This window comes from Cloeon dipterum, chromosome X, assembly GCF_949628265.1.
Source record: "Cloeon dipterum chromosome X, ieCloDipt1.1, whole genome shotgun sequence".
Classification (NCBI taxonomy): Eukaryota; Metazoa; Arthropoda; class Insecta; order Ephemeroptera; family Baetidae; genus Cloeon; species Cloeon dipterum.
The window spans coordinates 32656681-32679918 of NC_088790.1; the positions used below are offsets into that span (position 1 = coordinate 32656681).

At 44.6% G+C, this 23238-nt stretch overlaps 3 protein-coding genes across 10 annotated transcripts in view; 1 reads left to right on the plus strand and 2 right to left on the minus strand.

The window, feature by feature from the left end:
* Positions 1-15154, plus strand: part of Dscam2 (Down syndrome cell adhesion molecule 2) — a 134536-nt gene extending 119382 nt beyond the window's left edge. For 4 of the 8 annotated variants that reach the window (XM_065492475.1, XM_065492477.1, XM_065492474.1 and 1 more), the window contains exons 18-29: positions 127-435; positions 1015-1157; positions 1427-1595; positions 1653-1928; positions 1984-2165; positions 2844-3102; positions 3248-3394; positions 3451-3591; positions 4098-4414; positions 11512-11695; positions 11768-11861; positions 13691-15154. In XM_065492475.1, coding sequence (XP_065348547.1) covers positions 127-435; positions 1015-1157; positions 1427-1595; positions 1653-1928; positions 1984-2165; positions 2844-3102; positions 3248-3394; positions 3451-3591; positions 4098-4414; positions 11512-11695; positions 11768-11861; positions 13691-13967 — 2498 coding nt within the window. In that variant the 3' untranslated portion in view covers positions 13968-15154. Of the gene's footprint in view, positions 1-126; positions 436-1014; positions 1158-1426; positions 1596-1652; positions 1929-1983; positions 2166-2843; positions 3103-3247; positions 3395-3450; positions 3592-4097; positions 4415-11511; positions 11696-11767; positions 11862-12050; positions 12083-13690 lie in introns of all 8 variants that reach the window. The other 4 variants (XM_065492478.1, XM_065492479.1, XM_065492480.1 and 1 more) reach the window with 3 other exon arrangements.
* Positions 15155-15158: 4 nt separating this feature from the next.
* On the minus strand, positions 15159-19072 carry LOC135945073 (transmembrane protein 184C). Its single transcript, XM_065492482.1, has 6 exons — positions 18951-19072; positions 18595-18892; positions 18070-18375; positions 17098-17433; positions 16065-16507; positions 15159-15572 (listed from the first exon to the last, which is right to left on the minus strand). Exons 2-5 carry the CDS (start codon positions 18718-18720, stop codon positions 16067-16069), a joined length of 1209 nt encoding a protein of 402 aa, XP_065348554.1. The 5' UTR covers positions 18721-18892; positions 18951-19072; the 3' UTR covers positions 15159-15572; positions 16065-16066.
* A 566-nt stretch (positions 19073-19638) lies between these two features.
* Positions 19639-23103, minus strand: LOC135945767 (uncharacterized). The gene is made up of 7 exons (XM_065493633.1): positions 22870-23103; positions 22593-22710; positions 22115-22248; positions 21727-22053; positions 20062-20342; positions 19836-19966; positions 19639-19783 (listed from the first exon to the last, which is right to left on the minus strand). The coding sequence occupies exons 1-7, from the start codon at positions 23068-23070 to the stop codon at positions 19683-19685; spliced, it is 1293 nt and encodes a 430-aa protein (XP_065349705.1). The 5' UTR covers positions 23071-23103; the 3' UTR covers positions 19639-19682.
* Between the last annotated feature and the right edge of the window lie 135 nt (positions 23104-23238).

A 23238-nucleotide genomic window follows, 5' to 3' on the forward strand; every position in this document is an offset into this window, starting at 1 on the left:
ACCTTTGACCTGCACCTTCCAGATCAACAGAAAATTTGTTCCAATTAACAAAACAAGTTCAAAAGTGTTTTTAATTCTTCAACCATTTTGAACTAAAAATTACATCCCTGATAATTTTTCGCATAGTTCCGTCGAAGGCGCCGCAGGAGGTGCGTTGCGTGGCGCTGTCGCCGCAGTCGGTGCAGGTGAGTTGGCAGCCGCCGCCGGCGGCCAACGTGCACGGCCTGCTGCAGGGCTACAAACTGGTCTACGAGCTGTCCGAGCCGGCCGCCGCGCACTCGAATTCGCCGCCCGAGAGCCGGCAGACGACGGCGCTCACCATCGTGCTGCAGGGCCTCGCCAGGCACTCAAACTACACCGTCCAGGTCGCCGCCATCACCGGCGTCGGCGACGGACCTCTCAGCCGACCCGTCGTCTGTAGGACCGCCGAGGACGGTCAGTACTTTAATTTAAAATTAAATAAAAATGGATTTCTGTCCAGACAAGAATTTTATTTTTTTATTTGTTAAAATATTAATTAAAAACGGCGTTTGACGAGCTTTCTGAGCCCACCAATCGATTCCTGAGGGTCGAATTAGGTATAATTGATGTTTTTTCCGTTAAAAAAGTGCAGCGCGACGTGCAAACTTTTTTCCCGCCAAAACAATATGAACGAATTGGCGAGAACTGCGCATGCGTTAGAGCTGGTTTGAGCAATTGCAGAGACTGCCTGTACGAATGACTTCTTTGTCACATCCAGCCACCTCTGACGCATGCGCACTTCTCGTAAATTCGTTCATATTGTTTTGGCGGGAAAAAAATTCGCAATTTCCCGCTGCACTTTTTTAACGGAAAAACATCAATTTTACCTAATACGACCCTCAGGAATCGATTGGTGGGCTCAGAAACGTCGTCAAAGACTGTCTTTAGCGGTCTTTAGTAAAAAAATTCAAATTCAAAATTTAAACATGGCTGATTTTTAATTTTTAAACAGTAAAACGTGTTTTTGGCTGATTTTGCGGCTGTTGATTTCAGTTCCCGGTGCTCCAAGGGACATCAAAGTGCTTCCGAGCGGGCCGCAGAGCCTGTTGGTTTCGTGGATGCCACCCTCCACCCCTCGCGGCTCAATCACCGGCTACACCCTGCACACGAGACTTCTCCTCCCTGGCACACAGCAGGTAAAATATTACCCTCAAGAAACAGCCGAAATATGCCGTGGAAGAAGGGGGCGTAACCGAGGGAATACGATATGGTGGCGCAAACACTGCTTGCCGCTCATAGGGGGCGTGGTGCACCGCCATATTGTATTCCCTCGGTTACAACGGCTGATTTCGGCTGTTTCGACGCTGAACTTTTCGGTTTCACGCACTCGATAAATATTTTTTAATACGAATTAATTTCAATTTTTTGGGAATAAGAATAAAATGCGTGATTTTAATTTTTACAGGCCCCTCCTGAGCTGCAGCCGTCGCCTCGCGCGCTTCCCCCGGGAGCCAACAGCTTCGAGCTGACGGGTTTGCGAAGCGGCGTGGAGTATCAGTTCTGGGTGAGCGCGTCCACCAGGGTGGGCGACGGCCCCGGCTCTCGAATCGTCTCAGCCATGCCCAACGGCCGGGGTGAGACTTATTGCAGCCCCTTGTTGTACCCAAATAAAATAAAATTTTTACAAACAGTCGGGGCGAAAATCGCGTCGTTCGGGCAGCAAATGGTGCAGCCGTGGCGGACGTCGGTGACGCTGCCGTGCGTGGCCGTCGGCCTGCCCACCTTCAGCCGCGAGTGGTCCAAAGGCACCAGTCTGCTGTCCCGCGACGAGGCCTCCAGGGCCTACGTGACCGAGAGCGGCGCCCTGCGCATCGACAGCCTCACCAGGGACGACGAGGGCAACTACAGCTGCCACGTGCACAACTCCGAGGGCGCCGACCGCATCCTCTACAAGCTGCTCGTCCAGGGTAACGATTATTTCTTTAATTAAATTAAATCAGGTGCAATAAAATTGAGTGGCAGTTCCCCCGGCGGCTCCGAGCCTCTACGTCAGCGGCAGCACGTCGAGCAGCGTCGTTCTGCACTGGAAGGCCGGCGACACCGGAGGGGCGCCGCTCACCGGCTTCTCCCTGCACTTCCGGCCCACCAACGGCGACTGGGAGGAGCTTCAGTTGCCCCGATACATCAACTCACACGAGCTCAAGGTTCAGGAAAAATTGTATTTTATATAAAAAGCCATTTTTAAGGTGTTTCTGCAAAATAAAAATCTTAAAATCAATTTTTTTTCTTCTTATTTAATGGTGGCGGGGGTGGAAATTTACTTCATTCGACGCGAAATTTTACGGAAAATCTGAAAAACTTTGGTTTTGTACTCTAAAACCAATTGGAGCCGAGTTATTAATTTTTAAAGTCGAAAAAACGCGATTTGTGACACTTGCCAATTTTGGTTTTCAGGGCCCAGGTGGGGCCCAATTGGCTGGACGGCTCTGATTTTGGTACCAAGTGATGCCCCTTGGTGAGGCGCGTTTGTCTGTGTTCAGTTTGTCAAAATTGGACCATTTTTCGAATTTTCATGGATTTTTTTGGCCCAATTTTCGAAAAATGTCAAAAATATGGGTTTTATTTTTATTAAAATTCGGCCGTTGATCCGATCGTCGACCACGACCCCTCATTGGACTGGTATTGAGTAGGGCTTTGACCTGGGATACACTGACGACCTTTTTCAGGGTACCTCGACCTGAGATCCGCTGCCAGGTCGGATTTTTATGCTTTTTTTCAGTAAAATCGAGCACATTTGGGGGAAAATATTTCACCTTTGCCTGTCACAACCTTTCTTAGGTCACGCAACCTGAGGACTGTTATTTATTTATGGTTTTGTTCAGGATCTGCGTTGCGGGAGCGAGTACCAGATTTTCGTGACAGCTCACGGAACGGTGGGCAGCAGCGCGGCGTCGACGCAGGTGACGGTGCGCACGCAGGGCGGCGTCCCTGGGCGTCCTCCGTCCTCGGCCAACGCGCAGATCGTGCAGGCAAACTCGACGTCGGCGCTGGTGCGGCTGCACAACTGGCCGGACGGCGGCTGCCCGCTCACCAAGTTCGAAATCTTCTACAGGCAGGCCGGCTCCGACCACTGGAACACCGGTGAGACGCAAATTCCCGCGAAAATTCATTTAAATTAAAATTTGGACATAGTGGAAACTAAATTTAAAGCAATTTAAACCGTAAAAATAATTTAATTTTAATTTTAAAGACGTTATTGAAATAAATTTGTGAATTTTTTGCTCAGTGGCCACCAACTCGCAGCACCTGCAGCGAAGACACTCGATTCAGGGGCTGTCAGCGGCCACCATGTACGACCTGAAGGTGGTCGCTTTCAACATGGCCGGCTTCTCGTCCAACGAATTTCAATTCACGACGTTAACGATCGAAGGAGGTGAAACTTGACATTTTAAAACATTTTGCCAATCATTTTAAAATTAAAAACAATAGAAACTGCGTCTCCTGAGCTGATCCAGAGGAACATGGGCCAAAAACCGTTCTACACCGAGATGAAAATCGTGCTTCCCCTGGTGGCCGCCTCGGTCGCCGTCGTCAGCGCGGCCGTCGCTTTCTGTCTTTGCTGGAAAAACAGTAAGTGCAAAACCTAGAGGTTTCTATTTCTTAAATACCGTCTTTGACGAAGTTTCTGAGCTCACCAATCGCTTCCTGAGGGTCGAATTAGTTAAAATTGACGTTTTTTCCGTTAAAAACGTGCAGCGCGACGCGTGAATTTTTTCCCGCCAAAACAAATGAATGCGAGAAGTGCGCATGCGTCAGAGCTGGCTGGATCTGACTAAGAAGTCATTCGCACAGGCAGTGCTCAAACCAACTGTGAAGCGTGCGCGTGCGCACTTCTCGCATTCATTTGTTTTGGCGGGAAAATAATTCGCGCGTTGCGCTGCACTTTTGTAACGGAAAAATCATCCCCTCTAATTAATTCGACCCTCAGGAATTGATTGGTGAGCTCGTCAGAATCTTCGTCAAAGACGGTCTTTAATTAAATGAATAAAAAAATAAAAAAATTTGAGCCTAATTATCGAATAAAAATGAAATAATCTGATTTTTCCGTGATTTAACTTGCTTAATTGCTGTCAAAGGCCGCTTTGACCAATTCCTACCTTCCGCAGAAGGGTCGGTGCGTTCAGGGAAGGAGTGCGAGGAGGAGCGCGGCGACAACAAGCACAACTCGGAGCAGCAGCGGGAGCAGTACTACGCGACCATCCACAAGGCGGGGCTGCAGGCGGCCGCCGACAAGATCCCGGAGAGCGCCGAGGACATTTCGCCGTACGCCACCTTCCACCTGGCCGAGACGGTGCCGAGACACGCGCAACCCTCGCCCGGCAGCCTCCTCCACTCGTTCATCTACCACGAACAGGCCACCACCGAGGGATGCGCGTCGCCACCCTCACACTCGGTAAGGCAAAAAATGACACTCGTTTGAAAATAAAATTTTGTGCACCGGAAAATCAATTTTTATAAACGCATATCCTTGAAATTTATGAAAAATATAACTGTGAAAATCGTAAAAATTTTGTTTTAAATAAAATAACAAACTTTAATACCATAAATTGATATTATTTATTTATTAAAATACTTATTTACTTAAAAATGTGTTCTATTTTTATTCAAAATTGACATCATAATCAATTATATTATTAAAAAAATAAATTTTCTTGAAATAAAACGTTTTGTGACAAGCGCGCAGAGGCGCAAAGCAAAACGCACGTTGCTTTGGCGCGCAAAACGCTTGAATCTTTTGCGCATGCGTCTCATTCTGACGTCACAGCCTTGCTTCTTGCTTGGCGCATTGGCAGTTGAGAGAGCAGCCGACGGCAGAGACATGTGCGCATACCCAGCGAAAGCAGTGCAGCTCAGTCACGTGACTCAATTCCGCCATCTCATTGGCTAAAAGAGGCCACGCCTCATTCTTAGAAAAATTATTTCTACGCTTCCACGGTCACGTGACTCAATTCCGCCATCTCATTGGCTAAAAGAGGCCACGCCTTATTCTTAGTAAAATTAATTCTACGCTTCCACGGTCACGTGACACGATCCCGTCGCCTCATTGGCGAAGAGAGGCCACGCCTCATTCTTAGAAAAATAATTTCTGTGCTTCCACGGTCACGTGACTCAATTCCGCCATCTCATTGGCTAAAAGAGGCCACGCCTCATTCTTAGAAAAATTAATCCTACGCTTCCACGGTCACGTGACACGATCCCGTCGCCTCATTGGCTAAAATAGGCCACGCCTCATTCTTAGAAAAATTATTTCTACGCTTCCACGGTCACGTGACACGATCCCGACGCCTCATTGGCTAAAAGAGGCCACGCCTTATTCTTAGAAAAATTAATCCTACGCTTCCACGGTCACGTGACACGATCCCGTCGCCTCATTGGCTAAAATAGGCCACGCCTCATTCTTAGAAAAATTATTTCTACGCTTCCACGGTCACGTGACACGATCCCGTCGCCTCATTGGCTAAAATAGGCCACGCCTCATTCTTAGAAAAATTATTTCTACGCTTCCACGGTCACGTGACACGATCCCGACGCCTCATTGGCTAAAATAGGCCACGCCTCATTCTTAGAAAAATTATTTCTACGCTTCCACGGTCACGTGACTCAATTCCGCCATCTCATTGGCTAAAAGAGGCCACGCCTCATTCTTAGAAAAATAATTTCTGTGCTTCCACGGTCACGTGACTCAATTCCGCCATCTCATTGGCTAAAAGAGGCCATGCCTTATTCTTAGAAAAATTAATTCTACGCTTCCACGGTCACGTGACACGATCCCGTCGCCTCATTGGCTAAAATAGGCCACGCCTCATTCTTAGAAAAATTATTTCTACGCTTCCACGGTCACGTGACTCAATTCCGCCATCTCATTGGCTAAAAGAGGCCATGCCTTATTCTTAGAAAAATTAATTCTACGCTTCCACGGTCACGTGACACGATCCCGTCGCCTCATTGGCTAAAATAGGCCACGCCTCATTCTTAGAAAAATAATTTCTGTGCTTCCACGGTCACGTGACTCAATTCCGCCATCTCATTGGCTAAAAGAGGCCACGCCTCATTCTTAGAAAAATTATTTCTACGCTTCCACGGTCACGTGACACGATCCCGTCGCCTCATTGGCGAAGAGAGGCCACGCCTCATTCTTAGAAAAATTAATCCTACGCTTCCACGGTCACGTGATACGATCCCGTTGCCTCATTGGCTAAAATAGGCCACGCCTCATTCTTAGAAAAATAATTTCTGTGCTTCCACGGTCACGTGACTCAATTCCGCCATCTCATTGGCTAAAAGAGGCCATGCCTTATTCTTAGAAAAATTAATTCTACGCTTCCACGGTCACGTGACACGATCCCGTCGCCTCATTGGCTAAAATAGGCCACGCCTCATTCTTAGAAAAATTATTTCTTCGCTTCCACGGTCACGTGACTCAATTCCGCCATCTCATTGGCTAAAAGAGGCCACGCCTCATTCTTAGAAAAATAATTTCTGTGCTTCCACGGTCACGTGACTCAATTCCGCCATCTCATTGGCTAAAAGAGGCCACGCCTCATTCTTAGAAAAATTATTTCTACGCTTCCACGGTCACGTGACACGATCCCGTCGCCTCATTGGCTAAAATAGGCCACGCCTCATTCTTAGAAAAATTATTTCTACGCTTCCACGGTCACGTGACTCAATTCCGCCATCTCATTGGCTAAAAGAGGCCACGCCTCATTCTTAGAAAAATAATTTCTGTGCTTCCACGGTCACGTGACTCGATTCCGTCGCCTCATTGGCGAAGAGAGGCCACGCCTCATTCTTAGAAAAATAATTTCTGTGCTTCCACGGTCACGTGACTCAATTCCGCCATCTCATTGGCTAAAAGAGGCCACGCCTCATTCTTAGAAAAATTATTTCTACGCTTCCACGGTCACGTGACACGATCCCGTCGCCTCATTGGCGAAGAGAGGCCACGCCTCATTCTTAGAAAAATTAATCCTACGCTTCCACGGTCACGTGATACGATCCCGTCGCCTCATTGGCTAAAATAGGCCACGCCTCATTCTTAGAAAAATAATTTCTGTGCTTCCACGGTCACGTGACTCAATTCCGCCATCTCATTGGCTAAAAGAGGCCACGCCTCATTCTTAGAAAAATAATTTCTGTGCTTCCACGGTCACGTGACTCAATTCCGCCATCTCATTGGCTAAAAGAGGCCACGCCTCATTCTTAGAAAAATTATTTCTACGCTTCCACGGTCACGTGACTCAATTCCGCCATCTCATTGGCTAAAAGAGGCCACGCCTCATTCTTAGAAAAATAATTTCTGTGCTTCCACGGTCACGTGACTCGATTCCGTCGCCTCATTGGCGAAGAGAGGCCACGCCTCATTCTTAGAAAAATAATTTCTGTGCTTCCACGGTCACCTGACTCAATTCCGCCATCTCATTGGCTAAAAGAGGCCACGCCTCATTCTTAGAAAAATTATTTCTACGCTTCCACGGTCACGTGATACGATCCCGTCACCTCATTGGCTAAAATAGGCCACGCCTCATTCTTAGAAAAATAATTTCTGTGCTTCCACGGTCACGTGACTCAATTCCGCCATCTCATTGGCTAAAAGAGGCCATGCCTTATTCTTAGAAAAATTAATTCTACGCTTCCACGGTCACGTGACACGATCCCGTCGCCTCATTGGCTAAAATAGGCCACGCCTCATTCTTAGAAAAATTATTTCTTCGCTTCCACGGTCACGTGACTCAATTCCGCCATCTCATTGGCTAAAAGAGGCCACGCCTCATTCTTAGAAAAATAATTTCTGTGCTTCCACGGTCACGTGACTCAATTCCGCCATCTCATTGGCTAAAAGAGGCCACGCCTCATTCTTAGAAAAATTATTTCTACGCTTCCACGGTCACGTGACACGATCCCGTCGCCTCATTGGCTAAAATAGGCCACGCCTCATTCTTAGAAAAATTATTTCTACGCTTCCACGGTCACGTGACACGATCCCGTCGCCTCATTGGCGAAGAGAGGCCACGCCTCATTCTTAGAAAAATTAATCCTACGCTTCCACGGTCACGTGACTCGATTCCGTCGCCTCATTGGCGAAGAGAGGCCACGCCTCATTCTTAGAAAAATAATTTCTGTGCTTCCACGGTCACGTGACTCAATTCCGCCATCTCATTGGCTAAAAGAGGCCACGCCTCATTCTTAGAAAAATTATTTCTACGCTTCCACGGTCACGTGACACGATCCCGTCGCCTCATTGGCGAAGAGAGGCCACGCCTCATTCTTAGAAAAATTAATCCTACGCTTCCACGGTCACGTGATACGATCCCGTCACCTCATTGGCTAAAATAGGCCACGCCTCATTCTTAGAAAAATAATTTCTGTGCTTCCACGGTCACGTGACTCAATTCCGCCATCTCATTGGCTAAAAGAGGCCATGCCTTATTCTTAGAAAAATTAATTCTACGCTTCCACGGGCACGTGACACGATCCCGTCGCCTCATTGGCTAAAATAGGCCACGCCTCATTCTTAGAAAAATTATTTCTTCGATTCCACGGTCACGTGACTCAATTCCGCCATCTCATTGGCTAAAAGAGGCCACGCCTCATTCTTAGAAAAATAATTTCTGTGCTTCCACGGTCACGTGACTCAATTCCGCCATCTCATTGGCTAAAAGAGGCCACGCCTCATTCTTAGAAAAATAATTTCTGTGCTTCCACGGTCACGTGACTCAATTCCGCCATCTCATTGGCGAAGAGAGGCCACGCCTTATTCTTAGAAAAATTAATTCTACGCTTCCACGGTCACGTGACACGATCCCGTCGCCTCATTGGCGAAGAGAGGCCACGCCTCATTCTTAGAAAAATTAATCCTACGCTTCCACGGTCACGTGATACGATCCCGTCGCCTCATTGGCTAAAATAGGCCACGCCTCATTCTTAGAAAAATAATTTCTGTGCTTCCACGGTCACGGGACACGATCCCGACGCCTCATTGGCTAAAAGAGGCCAAGCCTTATTCTTAGAAAAATTAATTCTACGCTTCCACGGTCACGTGACACGATCCCGTCGCCTCATTGGCTAAAAGAGGCCACGCCTCATTCTTAGAAAAATAATTTCTGTGCTTCCACGGTCACGGGACACGATCCCGACGCCTCATTGGCTAAAAGAGGCCAAGCCTTATTCTTAGAAAAATTAATTCTACGCTTCCACGGTCACGTGACACGATCCCGTCGCCTCATTGGCTAAAAGAGGCCACGCCTCATTCTTAGAAAAATAATTTCTGTGCTTCCATGGTCACGGGACACGATCCCGACGCCTCATTGGCTAAAAGAGGCCAAGCCTTATTCTTAGAAAAATTAATTCTACGCTTCCACGGTCACGTGACACGATCCCGTCGCCTCATTGGCGAAGAGAGGCCACGCCTCATTCTTCGATAAATTAATTCTACGCTTCCACAGTCACGTGACTCGATCCATTCAGCTCATTCACACAACGAATAAATTTTTCTTAGAATAAGGCGTGGCCACTTTTGGCCAATGAGGTGATGGAATCGCGTCACGTGACCGTGGAAGCGTAGAAATAATTTTTCTAAGAATGAGGCGTGGCCTCTTTTAGCCAATGAGACGACGGGATCGCGTCACGTGACTCAAGAAGCACAGAATAATTTTCTAAGAATAAGGCGTGGCCTCTTTTAACCAATGAGGTGACGGAATCGCGTCACGTGACTGTGGAAGCGTAGAATTAATTTTTCTAAGAATGAGGCGTGGCCTCTTTTAGCCAATGAGGCGACGGAATCGAGTCACGTGACCGTGAAAGCGTAGAAATAATTTTTCTAAGAATGAGGCGTGGCCTCTCTTCACCAATGAGGCGACGGGATCGTGTCACGTGACCGTGGAAGCGTAGAAATAATTTTTCTAAGAATAAGGTGTGGCTTATTTTAGCCAATGAGGCGTCGGGATCGTGTCACGTGACCGTGGAAGCCTAGAATTAATTTTTCTAAGAATAAGGCGTGGCCTATTTTAGCCAATGAGGCGTTGGGATCGTGTCACGTGACCGTGGAAGCGTAGAAATAATTTTTCTAAGAATGAGGCGTGGCCTCTTTTAGCCAATGAGATGGCGGAATTGAGTCACGTGACCGTGGAAGCACAGAAATTATTTTTCTAAGAATGAGGCGTGGCCTATTTTAGCCAATGAGGCGTTGGGATCGTGTCACGTGACTGTGGAAGCCTAGAATTAATTTTTCTAAGAATAAGGCGTGGCCTATTTTAGCCAATGAGGCGTTGGGATCGTGTCACGTGACCGTGGAAGCGTAGAAATAATTTTTCTAAGAATGAGGCGTGGCCTCTTTTAGCCAATGAGATGGCGGAATTGAGTCACGTGACCGTGGAAGCACAGAAATTATTTTTCTAAGAATGAGGCGTGGCCTATTTTAGCCAATGAGGCGTTGGGATCGTGTCACGTGACTGTGGAAGCCTAAAATTAATTTTTCTAAGAATAAGGCGTGTCCTATTTTAGCCAATGAGGCGTCGGGATCGTGTCACGTGACCGTGGAAGCCTAGAATTAATTTTTCTAAGAATAAGGCGTGGCCTCTCTTCGCCAATGAGGCGACGGGATCGAGTCACGTGACTGTGGAAGCGTAGAAATAATTTTTCTAAGAATGAGGCGTGGCCTCTTTTAGCCAATGAGGCGACGGAATCGAGTCACGTGACTCTAGAAGCGTAGAAATAATTTTTCTAAGAATGAGGCGTGGCCTCTTTTAGCCAATGAGATGGCGGAATTGAGTCACGTGACCGTGGAAGCGTAGAAATAATTTTTCTAAGAATGAGGCGTGGCCTATTTTAGCCAATGAGGCGACGGGATCGTGTCACGTGACCGTGGAAGCGTAGAAATAATTTTTCTAAGAATGAGGCGTGGCCTCTTTTAGCCAATGAGGCGACGGGATCGTGTCACGTGACCGTGGAAGCACAGAAATTATTTTTCTAAGAATGAGGCGTGGCCTCTCTTCGCCAATGAGGCGACGGAATCGAGTCACGTGACCGTGGAAGCGTAGGATTAATTTTTCTAAGAATGAGGCGTGGCCTCTCTTCGCCAATGAGGCGACGGGATCGTGTCACGTGACCGTGGAAGCGTAGAAATAATTTTTCTAAGAATGAGGCGTGGCCTCTTTTAGCCAATGAGGCCATTAAGTCAACCTTTTAATTGTTGGAAATATAATAGATTTTTTAACATTTTTTTAAAATCATTAGTTTTTTATTCAAGATTTCGTGATTCATTTATTTCAAATTTAAAATATATATATTTTTTTGATTGTCATAAAATCATTTCGTGGATTAGAAATAAAAAATACTGTCATCTGAAAATCAAAATTAGAATTACGATTTTTAATTTAAATTTGGTCCAATTTGAACAAGAAAAGGGTTAAAAGAAAATCGCATTTGTAAAATAAATAAATTTTGTAAATTTATTGTCATCTAAAATTCTTTTGGCGTGTTTTGTGGCAGGTGTACGGGAAGAGGCGGCGTTCTGGCAGCATCGCCGGCAACTCTGCCCGACTGACAATCAAAGGCAAGAAGGGCTTCGACAGCGAAGAGTACAACAGCCCCTCCGACTCGGATCCGGAGCAGATCACTTCCAGCCGGACCGAGTCGTCCAATCAGCTCGACGGTCGCCAAAGACCGACGCACAGTACGAATTTTTCGCTCTCGAACTAATTAATAAATAAATCTGTTTAATTAATTAATTAATTTTGTGTCGCAGACTTCATGTACCACGGAGCAGCGTCGAGTACGTCCTCGGATTTGTCTCCGACGTGTGACCAGAAGTCGCTGCCGCGGAGGGGAAAAGGAAACAGGTAAGTAACCGAGAGGCAGGCCTTGAAAGAATCGAATCGCACTGCGCGCTGTGCTTCAAAATTGGCAGAGTGCCGCGGCGACCAAATTTGGAGAAAAAATAAACGACCCCAAGGCCCTGTTTAGAGCGCTAAATTCTGTGAAGTAGACCTGCTGGAAAATGCGGACATTAATTCCCTTTTCTTTTCCAGACTGCATAAGATGAAATTTGAGATAGTTGTATGTAGGTAGAATTTTAACTGTACACCCGATATCTATTATATACAATCTGTGCTTGTTGCTCTCCATATCCATCTTTCAAATTTCATGTTTTTTTATTCTTTTCTTTTCCTCCAGTCGAACAAATATAAAATTGCCTGCAGCTTTTCCTTTTCCGTGATCGGACAGAAGAAACTCAGTTCTTAATTTATTCCATTGATCTTGGCAGTCTCAGAATAATCGTCCCCGAAACCTCCCCGAAAGCATGAATTTAAATTAAACTCTTCTTCAGAGCCCAGAGCAAACTTTTCAATTCAATTCTCAGCCAAACCAACCAACCAAAAAGGTCTTTGGGCCTCTTTTACACGGACTTTTCGCATCTTGAAATTAAGCAACCAAATTGAGCATAATGAGCCGCAGGACTATTTATTTTCCTTGTAATTTTTATTTTAAAATAATTTTCTGTCTCTATGCTGTCATTTAAAAATCCGAGAGAGTTCTTAAATTAATATTAATTACGTATTTTACACAACGAAGAGTTTCACTATTTAAAATTTAAATGCTTAAATTAGTTTTCAAAACTTCTAAATTAATTAATTATTCACCAATTTAATATTTTTTACGCCTTTATTAATTGAAATATGTATTAAAAATCAATTTTAGCGCTTTTAAATTTTAAATTAAATACTGAAGCTCTGCGTTGTATGGAATATTCATAATTAACATTAATTAAGCACTCCGCTCGAGTTAGCGTTTTAAATTATATCATAATAATAGAGATAGTAGAATATCAAAAAAAGAAACCTACTCAAAAAAAATGGAAAGAGATACGTCCTGATGCTTAACGAATTAATTAAACTAATGCAAGTATCATTGGACAAAATTGGCATGAAACCAGAAATCAGACTTAATTAGAAAATATTCATTTTTACGGGTTGTAAGGAATATTTTTTGGAAAACTGACACAGCATCTCATCTCTAAGCGGTGCAATTTAAAAATTAGACTCGTCTTGAAATCCTCTGACCAGCTGAAGGGTGGTAAGCACCCCTTTCAACCCCTGGGTGCAATTTTAAATTAAAAAAAAGATAAAAAAATTCCAGCAAAATGACAATTTATACTTTTTAATAGGCTTGTTTATTTATAATATAGGGGTAGGGGGTGAGCACCCTCTTCAGCTGGTCAGAGGAGGTCAAGATGAGTCTAACCATGGGTATTTTTCACAATTCCGATAATTAGAACTCGAGATTTGGAGTTTCAAAAATTGGCAAAACACGAAAAAAAGTGAAAATTGCATTTTTTCGAGTTTTATGTAAAATTAACCTTTGACCTCGATCTAGGACATTTGATTTGATGTTTATTCAATCGGGCTTGGCAAGAGGAATCCAAAGCACCCTTTATTTTGTAAATTGCACCACTTAGAGATGAGAAAAGGCGATTTTTCCAAAACTATACCCCTATAAAAACCGGTTGAATAAAAAAATCAATTTGGTTGCTATTAATTTAATGCAGACGTCCTAGCAAGAAAAAACCGCATGCAATGTGGCCAAGCAAGGCGTGTTTAGTTGTTTGTGTGTATTTTTGAAGTGGAATTTGACGCGTATTTTAAAAAAATTGGTAATTTTGCGTCGGCAGGAACCGGTGGGCCGGGGTGCCGACGCCCGGCGCGCGTCCCAGCACGCAGCAGCGGGCGGCGACGCCGTCGTCGGGCCTGCGGGCCGGCGGCAATTTGATGGCCGAGACGCCGTTCTACCAGAGCCTGCGGCCGCCGCCGCCGTACCCCTCCGAGCTGAGCGAGGCCGAATGTGATATCGACACGCTGAAGAAGCTGAAGCTGCGCGCCTCCTCCTCCCTCTGGTCCAGGCCAGCCGGAAACGCCGCCGCCCCCGACGACTTCTCCATCGCCGTCTGATCCACCCCTGTGATCCACCTGCCAACCCCCAAACCCTCGCGACCCCCGACGCCCCCGAAACGCGCTCGCTAGCTTCGTCTTTTTTTTGGGAAAATTACAAGAAAGGGTCTCACGATGGAAAAAATCAACCCTTCGCAATTTCATCCCCTTTTCAACTCCTATTTATTAAATTAAATTATTTAAACTCTCGGTGGGTGGTTTATTTTAATCAGAGGGATGAGTTTTGTGTATATTCCAACCCCATTTGTGATTTAATCCCTTTAAAAAACACCCCTCTGCTGGAATTATATATATTATGACTTCTAAATCAATCCCTAGATAATTTAGTCTCTGAATTTAAGTAAAACGAGAAAATCATCTAAAGGGGTGGTTCACAGGGGAGGAATTAGGGTGATTTAAAATTTTTTGGCAACTATTTTGGAAGGAAATGGTCAATTTATGAAATTTACAACCAAACAAAAATGCATTTAGGGGTTGATTTAGAGGGTGATCAAGGGGTTGAAGGAAAAATGGTTCGATGAAACCCATAAACTCCAGATTGAAGTCTTGCCAACTTGTTTACAATGAATAAAATCCAGATTTACAAAAATAGGGGTGGTTTTAGGGGTAGTTTTTTGCTAACGACTCATCCAAAGGTAAAAAAATTAAAAATTCGAGGGTTGAATTGAAATTAATAAATAAGAAGACGAAGGTAGCGAGTGCGTGTCTCGAAGTGTGGACTACCCCCGTTTGCCACTGTCACCCCTCCGAATTTCGAGTCTATTTTGAGGCAGATCAAATCTAGCTTTGATGCTCAAACTACGCATACACACACTCACTCACACACTGTTCTTTGAATAAACATTTACAAATGGAGCAAGTTCGCTATTTGGTGCTCTCGAGGCGTTTTCTCGGGACGAAAAAACGACTAATCGCGCCAAATCCCTCGACGTAGCAGCCCCGAATCAGAGAAAAGAAAGAAATAAATTTGTTTTGCCGTTTTTCAGTAGCCGAAAAAAACCGCGAGTAGTCCCTCCGACTCATTTTTGGTTGCAGTTTTCCAACTCGGTGTGCATATTGGTGTCCTACAACTAAGTGTTCACAACTTATACAAAACTATTGATACAATGCGTTGCGGCAGCTAACATCGGGAAATATTGCAAAAAATAAGACTATGTAATTATTAAGAATAAAAAGTAAGGAACGCACCAATCGAGTTTCAATTATTATCGTCAATCGCCCTGTCAGCTATTTATTTAAAAATTACACATTCAGAAAATAATACGAACAAAAGCGAATATCAGTCGGTTTTTCAAATGATCAGAGTATGTTGCTTGGATTAAATACAAATAATTATAATTTTACCGCTTTCAACGGCTGAAATCACTTTCGTAAATTCGATCGAGGCGCTCTCTCTGCTCGTGGTATAAAAATAGAGCGCTCATAAACACTAGAGAACCAATGTTTTTCATCACAGCTCGCAGAACATGTTGGCTCGCAGTTTGTTTCAGGTCCGGGAAATTACTTTTCTTCGCCAGACAACCGGCATTATCACTATCCAGCATCCCTCGAGGGATGAAAATTCGGTAGAAGGTCGTTCGACTCTTTAAATTCTTCGCCAGATACCTGATAACAAGACAAAAATTAATATTGTTTGAGTTTTAATTTTAAATTCCCACCCCTTGCATATCAGAAACGATGGTGTTCAGTCAATTTAGTTAAAAAAATAAATTTAAATTATTTAGGGGATGTTTCAACCCTTAATTGACTTCATCCCTTCAAAAACCACCACTTGTATGATAAAAATTCTTGATATTACTGCAATTCCTGAGAGAAAACATCTAAAAAAATCATTAAATGGAATTAAACATTTATCCAACCCTTATTCAACCCCCTAAATCAGCCCTCCGGGAATGAGTTTTCCGAAAAACAATGTTTAGTGTCTAATTATAGGTTTTCGAATATCAGGATGACGATTTTGACAGTATTTTTACCCTCATAGAACCTGTTTAAGCAGATAAATGAAAATATTTCGCATTTTCGGCAAATTTACGAAGCTAATGCCCTTCGTCCTTATCCAAATTACAATATTATCTTTTTAAAAAAATTGGAACCTACCTTTAGGCCAAGCTGTGGTAGTAGGGGACAGCGGGTTCCTCGGTGGCGCTGCCGGAGGCGTGTCCGTGACTGGTGTCCGAGTCGCTGGCCGAGGCGTAAATGAGCCTGGAACGCTCGCCAATGGGCTGGTAGGCGGTGGTGCCTCTGATGCGCCTGCTCAGCGAGTTGCCGACCACGCCAAAGTGTTCCTGGATGTCCTGCTGCACGTCGGACACGTCCCACATGTGCAGGAACGACTCGCAGCACGAGCGCTGCTCCGACTCGGCGTCCACGAAGGGCGCGTGCGAGAAGGTGAAGTGGTGCGCGATCGCCGCCAGGAACATCTCGATGCAGATCAGGAAGTTCTGCATGTTGGACGACACTTCCTTCGTGCTCTGCTTGTCCGTCGTGCCGAAAACGGCCGCAACCACGCCCACGTACACCAGGATCGTGATTATCACACCCTGAGAAGGCAGGGAAAATAATTAATTGGATTGATTTAATTAAAAATGACACAAAAATCGATGAATCAGTGTTTTAGGCCTTCAGGGTGTTCTCAGGATAAAACCCTGAAGGTTGTGTTTGGTCTCAAAAGGTCAAAATTGGTGTGATAAATAAAATTGAACGTTAAAAATATGATTTGCACAACGTAAGGCTCATTTTTAGTTTCAGGGTCCAATAAGGGTTGGACCCTGAAGGTTGTAATTGACCTAAAAAGGTCATCATACGTTACAATTTTAAGTTCATACCAAATTGGACGCTTAAATTATAAATTGATCATCAAAATGCGCATTTTATAAATCAGGGTCACATCAGGATTAGACCCTGAAGGTTTTACCTGAGCTGCAAGGTCAATTTTTGCAACCCTGAATTTTTTAATGAAATATTACGTCAAGATTTTGATTTAATCGACGATATGCACATTTTTTATCTCAGGATAATGTCAGGGTCTTACCCTGAAGGCTATACCTGAGTCCAATTTTTTCCTTAAGATTAATTTTTTGTTAATTTGAGCGTAGGACGCAATGAAATATATAAAAAAGGTGAAATTTACCTGGAAAAAGGAAAAGAAGACGACAGCCTTGATGCAGAGGAACTTTCCGAGCGGACGCATGGGCTGCAGTTCCTCGTGGTTGGCGCGATAGAAGAGCACGAGGCAGTACATGGCAACGAACTGCGAGAAATTGTTGACCAGCATCAGGTAGGGCCACGCCCTGGTGAAGGTGAAGTCACCCTCGCCGTACACGTCGTTGATCTCGCAGACGAACGACACGAAGGTCGACAGCGGCCGCACCACCACGTACTGCAGGATGCCGTGTTTGCAGAAGTGAAACAGGTCGGCGCCGTTCTCGCGCGGCGGCAAAAAACACAGCGGGAAGAAGTGATTCACCTGAAAATTAATTAATTCGTTTTAAGAAACCGCAAAACCAAAAAAAAATCAGTTCAGGGCCTGATCTCAGGTTGGGGTACCCTGAGAAAGGTCGCTATGGTATGCCAGGTCAAAGCCCCGTTCAAGACCTGTCCGATGAGGGGTTGTGGGCGATGATTGGAAAGACAGCCGAATTTTAATTAAAATAAAACTGATAATTTTTTAAAATTTTGACTTTTCTGAAAAATTGGTGGAAAAAAATTCATGTAAATTTTAAAAATGGTCCAAATTTGGAAAACCATACACGGGCGGATGCGCCTCACCAAGGGGCATCGATTGGTACCCGAATGAACGCGGGCCGGCCCATAGGGCCCCGGCTGGGCCCCAAAACCAAAGTTGGCAAGTGTCACAAATCGCGTTTTTTAAATTTTAAAATTTTATAACTCTGCTCTTATGGGTCGTACGATAGAAAACCAAAGTTCCCCAGACTCGCCGTGAAATTCTGCGTCTGTCAGATCAAATTCCCACCCCCACCCGCCCCCACCGTCTCCAACACCCCCAAAATCTCCGGAATTTTTTCATTTTTTTGTTTAATTTTTTTAAAAATACCCTGAACTCAATTTTCTTTGTAAATAAACTTTTGAAAAAGCGTTTAACCTGCGTCTTATTGTGGAGGGACATTTCGTAGTCGTCGATTTCGTTCTGCAGGTAGTTGAGCAGGTATCGCATGAAATTGTAGATGACGTAGGCCTCGTAGCACTCGCGGATGCTGTCAAAGTAAATCGAGGCCGAAGGGAAGACGAGGCCGACCCACGCGTTCACCGCGTAGATCGGAACCATCCAGAGGATGCGCACGATGTGCTTCTGCAGGTACGGCTTGGTGAAGTGCGCCAGGTGCTGCGTGATGTCCCAGAACGAGATCGGCAGCGACATCATCACGAAAACGCCGCCGATCACGATGCTCTGCAATTTTAAAAATATTTTTAAGTTATAAAAACATATTATTATTCAATATTCGAAATAAAAATGATTTAGGATTTATTAAAGGGGTTGTTAAGGGGATGAAATTGAAGGAAAGAGCAGAAAATCATCCAAAGGATTAATTTAAAGGGGGTTATGAATTTTTAAAAATGACAACGTTAAGAAACCAACGGCAATAATCCATTTTTATTAAAAAATTACCTGGTCGGAGGCCGAAAAGCCATTATTGATGGTGTTGTTGACGATGAAGGGGATGACGACGATCAAAATGACCGCGTACAGGATCATGATCACGGGCTGGATCCACACTCGCCACTGGCCCAACATTTTGCTGGCGTATTAAACAAAAACTCGGTCTTGAATAACGTTCCTTGGACGAAAATAAAAGGCAGGAAATTTGTGTGGCTTCGATTGTGCGGCGGATCACATGACTCTGCTCTGCGGCCGCGGTCAGCGTAACAGCAGTAACAGGTTCCCCCGGACAAGAATTCTCGTCATTCTGCCGAAATGTCGTGCGATTAGAAAATGATTATCTTAAAAAGGCGAACGTCACGCACCTATCGCTGATAACGGGCGGCCATTCAGCGGGCAATAATGTTCTTCGAGCTTTGTTTTCTCTTTCTGCTGCGACAGCAACAAACAAGGCCTGCTGCACCTTGTTTGTTTACCTTTTCTCCCCCTTGACTTGCTTTGCGTTGGTAATCGTATCCGTATCGCGATTGTGCTGCCAGTGGCGGCGCACTCAACTGCGCCGCACTCTAAGGTTACGCGCGAATTTTTAAATAATTCTTTGATGCTTTTGGCTGGGAATAGCAGGTTTTAGTTTACTTTGTGTCGTTTTATAGGTTTTTCGCCACGAGAAACTCAATTCTGGACTTGATTTTATCGTATATCTCTCCCTTTGGTCACAATACCGATGATAAACGCTTAATTTGACCTTTTAAATTTGGAGAAGGGTTTCAAATTGTAATAAAAACACACAAAAAACATGATTTTTTTATAATAATTAAGACTGGCTATCTGAAAAATATTTTTCATCCATAAATAACCTCCAAGAAATTATTTGAATTAATTTATTTTTAAAAGAATGGTCAAAAAATGATTTAAATTCTAAAAAAATAATTAAATATTTTATGTCTTATTAATTTGAAATGTTTTTATCTCATTTCATTTCTATCCTAACTTGTGACATAAAAAACCGAATTTAAAAATGATGTTTTCCAACTCTATTAAATTAATTAAAACTTCATTAAATCTTATAATTTATTTTCCAAGACAAAAATCCTATTTTAAGGCGCATAGGTGTAAACGTAAACCTCATTGGCGGTAAATCCAGCAGCAACAATCTCGTTGTAGCCGTCGTTGTCCAAATCGGCAATCGCATATTTGCCTAAGGCAGAAAACAAATTTAAAAAAAGTTAATTAAATTAAAAAATTCCTACCTGTTGTCGTGGCATTGGTGTCGACCAGCAGGTGTTTGTTGTAGGTCCAGTCGGCAGGGTCCTGGCTGACAGGCTCCAAAATGTAATGCCTGCCGTCGTCGTCGCCGGACACGAACACGTACGGCTTCTCCCTGAAATTAATCAAAATAAATAATACCACAAATAATTCTGCAACCGGGTGAGCGGCAGTGCGTCACCGGTTGCCTAGCCGCGTGATTTTATTTACCCTGACTGTTGGTGCTGGACGCTCTTGTAGAAGGTGTGGGGGGCGCCGGGGGTCATGGACTGACCCCCGATGATCAGGTTAGCCTTGAAGTTGTCGGCGATCACGATTCGCTCCCACGGATCGGACCGGAAGTCGTCCGGAACGGGGAAAACGAACACGCTACCCAGAGTGTGGTTGTAGCCGCACACCGTCAGCTCAGGTTTGCCGTCCAGGTTCAGGTCGCCGACTTCCAGGTCGAAGATTTGGCCCACGTTCACGTCGTCAATCACCACAGACAGAATCTGGTTTTAAAAAAATATTAAATTGATTATTTTCTAGGAATTGGAATTATTCAGGTTATCAGGTCGCGCGACCTGAGGAAGGTCTGTGATACGAAAGGATGAAAAATCGTTGCCGAATATCGGCAAATTTGGCCGAAATTACTGAAAAAGGTAATAAAAACCGGATCTCAGGTCGCGGGAAACCCTGAAAAAGGTCGTCAGGGTACCGCAGGTCAAAGCCCCGTCCGAGACCTGTCCGGTGATAGTTCGTGGTCAACGATCGGATGAACGGTCGAATTTTAACAAAAATAAAACCATTTACCGCCTACTCCTGGCGCGATGCCGAAAAAGCGAAAAAAATTAATTTTAATTTTTCTATTCGCGAGAAAAATCTGAAAATCGGTTTCCAGACTGGTGGGGGACTTTCGCGTGCGATGGAGTCAGTAAAAGACACCCTAAATTTTCTTCATTAGGAAAAAAGGCAAAATTTTTATGTTAACCTTATGGAGAGTTTGCAAAACTCACGTTTTTCAAACTTCAAATTCTGTTTCCTCCTAGGATTTTGATCGGATTGGCTCGTATTTGGTCTTAAAATGATTCCAGGTAAATTTTGCATCGCTTGAAGAACCATTTTTTTTATTTTTGCCCGAGATTGTAGACATGGCAGGTGGAGGTTTTTGAAATTTTTTACTTTTTCGAAAAATTGGCCGAAAATAATTCGTGAAAATTCGAAAATTGGTCTGATTTTGACAAACTGCCTACGGACAAACGCGTCTTATTTAGGGGCATCGATTGGTACCAAAATAGGAGTCGTCCGGCCTATAGGGCCCCGCCTGGGTCCCAAATACCACAATTGGCAAGCGTCATAAACACAAACCACGTTATTTCGACTTTAAAAATTAATAACTCGGCTTCTGTGGGTCGTAGAAGGAAAATCCCAAGTTGATTAGACTCACCGTAAGCTTTTGCTTTGAATAAATCCGAATTCCACCCCTGCCCGCCCCCACCCCCAAAAATCTGCACTATTTTAAAGTGTTTGGTTTTAATACCCACACCGATAAAATGTCCTTCATTCTATTCTTCAAATTGTTACTTCTTAAGGTCGGACAGAGGAATTATATAAGCGGAAAAGTAAATTTGCCTGGTGATATAGAGGAAAAGCGAAAGATTTATGCTGGTAATTATTTCTTAAATGGTCAGCGCGGTGAAACCAAAGGCCGGAGCAAAATGGATGGTGTAAATCTTTCTGGCGCAAAGTCACACATATCATCCGAGCTCCAAGGTTGCTCTTCTCCGGGCGTTTTATCAGCGCGGCACGCTCCAATTCCCTTTTTGTTGTTTTAATTTTTTTGTATTTACTCGATAAGCCTTTTTAATTTTCCAATTTTGAATGAATTAAACTCACGGTGGAGGGGTCGCTGAGGAAGGAGTCGGAGCCGTCGGCGGCGTAGTAGACGACCAGGCGTTCGGTGAAGAATTCTCCGACGATGAGCACGAAGAAGTCCTGTCCCGCCACCTGGAAGGTGGACAAACGGAAGTGGACGTCGGGGCCGTAGGTGATTCTGTGCTGCTGCCAGCCGGAATACAGGTCGCCGCCGGGGTTCTCCATCCAGACCATTTCGTAGGTCGGCTCGCCCACGGTCGGCAGGTGGAACCTGGCGGTCAGCGCGTCCAACAGACCGTCCTTGTTCACGTCGTACCAAATCACGCGGTGGTACGAAAACGCCAGGTACTGCAAACATTTCAAAATATAAAAAATTAAATAGTGAAAAGCGAAATTTATTTATTTTTACGTCATAAGTGGCTAGGTTTCCGGCTCGCACGACGGGATCCTCGTCCGTGAAGTAAATGTTCAGAGCTCCCTGTGTTTTTCCGGGCACCAAGAAACCGGACGTCCAGACGATGCCTTCGCGTCCCACAACGTTGCCTGCAATGCATGGAATATGAAAAATAAATAATGAAAAATAACCGAACGATTCCGCGAAAGAACCGAATTTTCCGCGGAAGGATCGAACGAATTTTTATTCTGACCGGGTAAGAGCTAGAAAGCTGTCTCGAATTTAACAGCAGGGTACTGTCGGACGAATAAATTAGAACCTGCTGTGATTGAACAGTTTTGTGTACGGGATTTACAGGCCACTATATAATTTCTCTAGGATTACGCACGTCACAAAATCGGACAGACCGAAATCCAGCTAAGCCCGGCTCTTTGTTCACTGCATTAATTTTCCTTGTAAGTTAATTGAAAAGACTTATGAATTTTGCACTGACTGGGCATCAAGTTGACGTCGTTGGGCCAGTAGTTCTTCTGGTCGATCAGGGTGGGTGCCCAGTTGGCCACGTCGTTCAGCTGGCGTCCCGGCGAGCGCAGCAGGTAAATGTCGTCCGTCTAAAACAATTGCGGCCGTAATATCACATCAGAAAAGAGAAAAATAAAAAAGGGCTTTTTGCGGCGACACGACCAGCATGACTCTGTTTATGCTCTTTACTTTTAATGACAGCAACCGCACTATATTTTCAGAGCAGATGCATTTTTCTGCTTTTTCACCTGGAGAATGGAGAGCGGATCAAAGTTGGAGATGTAGAGCGTGTATTTGTCGAGGGGGTCGACGTTTTGTTCCGAGGCGTAGAGCTGCACGAAGGCGGGATGTCCGAGGGAAAATTGGTCGATGAGGCGCGGCAACACGTTGTCCTGGGCACCGACCAGCGCGCCCAGCAACCCCAAAACTATCACCACACACGCACGCATCGTTTCTGAAAAATCCAAAATTCCCTGTGCACGTAGCAGCGTCCTCTCGCCTTCTTTTAAATGTCGGCCGCTGATAAGATTGCCAGAGGGAAGACCAATCGCTTCAAAACTTGCATCGGATGACAACGAGTTGAACCCAAAAAACTTTTCATCTTGAAAATATCCAAA

Bases quoted from the DNA above. Each gene is read 5' to 3' on its own strand.
- LOC135945073 (XM_065492482.1), bottom strand. From the start codon at position 18,720: ATGTTGGGCCAGTGGCGAGTGTGGATCCAGCCCGTGATCATGATCCTG. The intron at 18,376-18,594 runs GTAATTTTTTAA...TTAAAATTGCAG, and splicing joins GCTTTTCGGCCTCCGACCAG to AGCATCGTGATCGGCGGCGT. The intron at 17,434-18,069 runs GTTAAACGCTTT...ATTAATTTTCAG, and splicing joins CCCTCCACAATAAGACGCAG to GTGAATCACTTCTTCCCGCT.
- LOC135945767 (XM_065493633.1), bottom strand. From the start codon at position 23,070: ATGCGTGCGTGTGTGGTGATAGTTTTGGGGTTGCTGGGCGCGCTGGTC. The intron at 22,249-22,592 runs GTCAGTGCAAAA...CATGCATTGCAG, and splicing joins CGACGTCAACTTGATGCCCA to GCAACGTTGTGGGACGCGAA. The intron at 19,784-19,835 runs GTAGGAATTTTT...TTTCTGCCTTAG, and splicing joins CACCAATGCCACGACAACAG to GCAAATATGCGATTGCCGAT.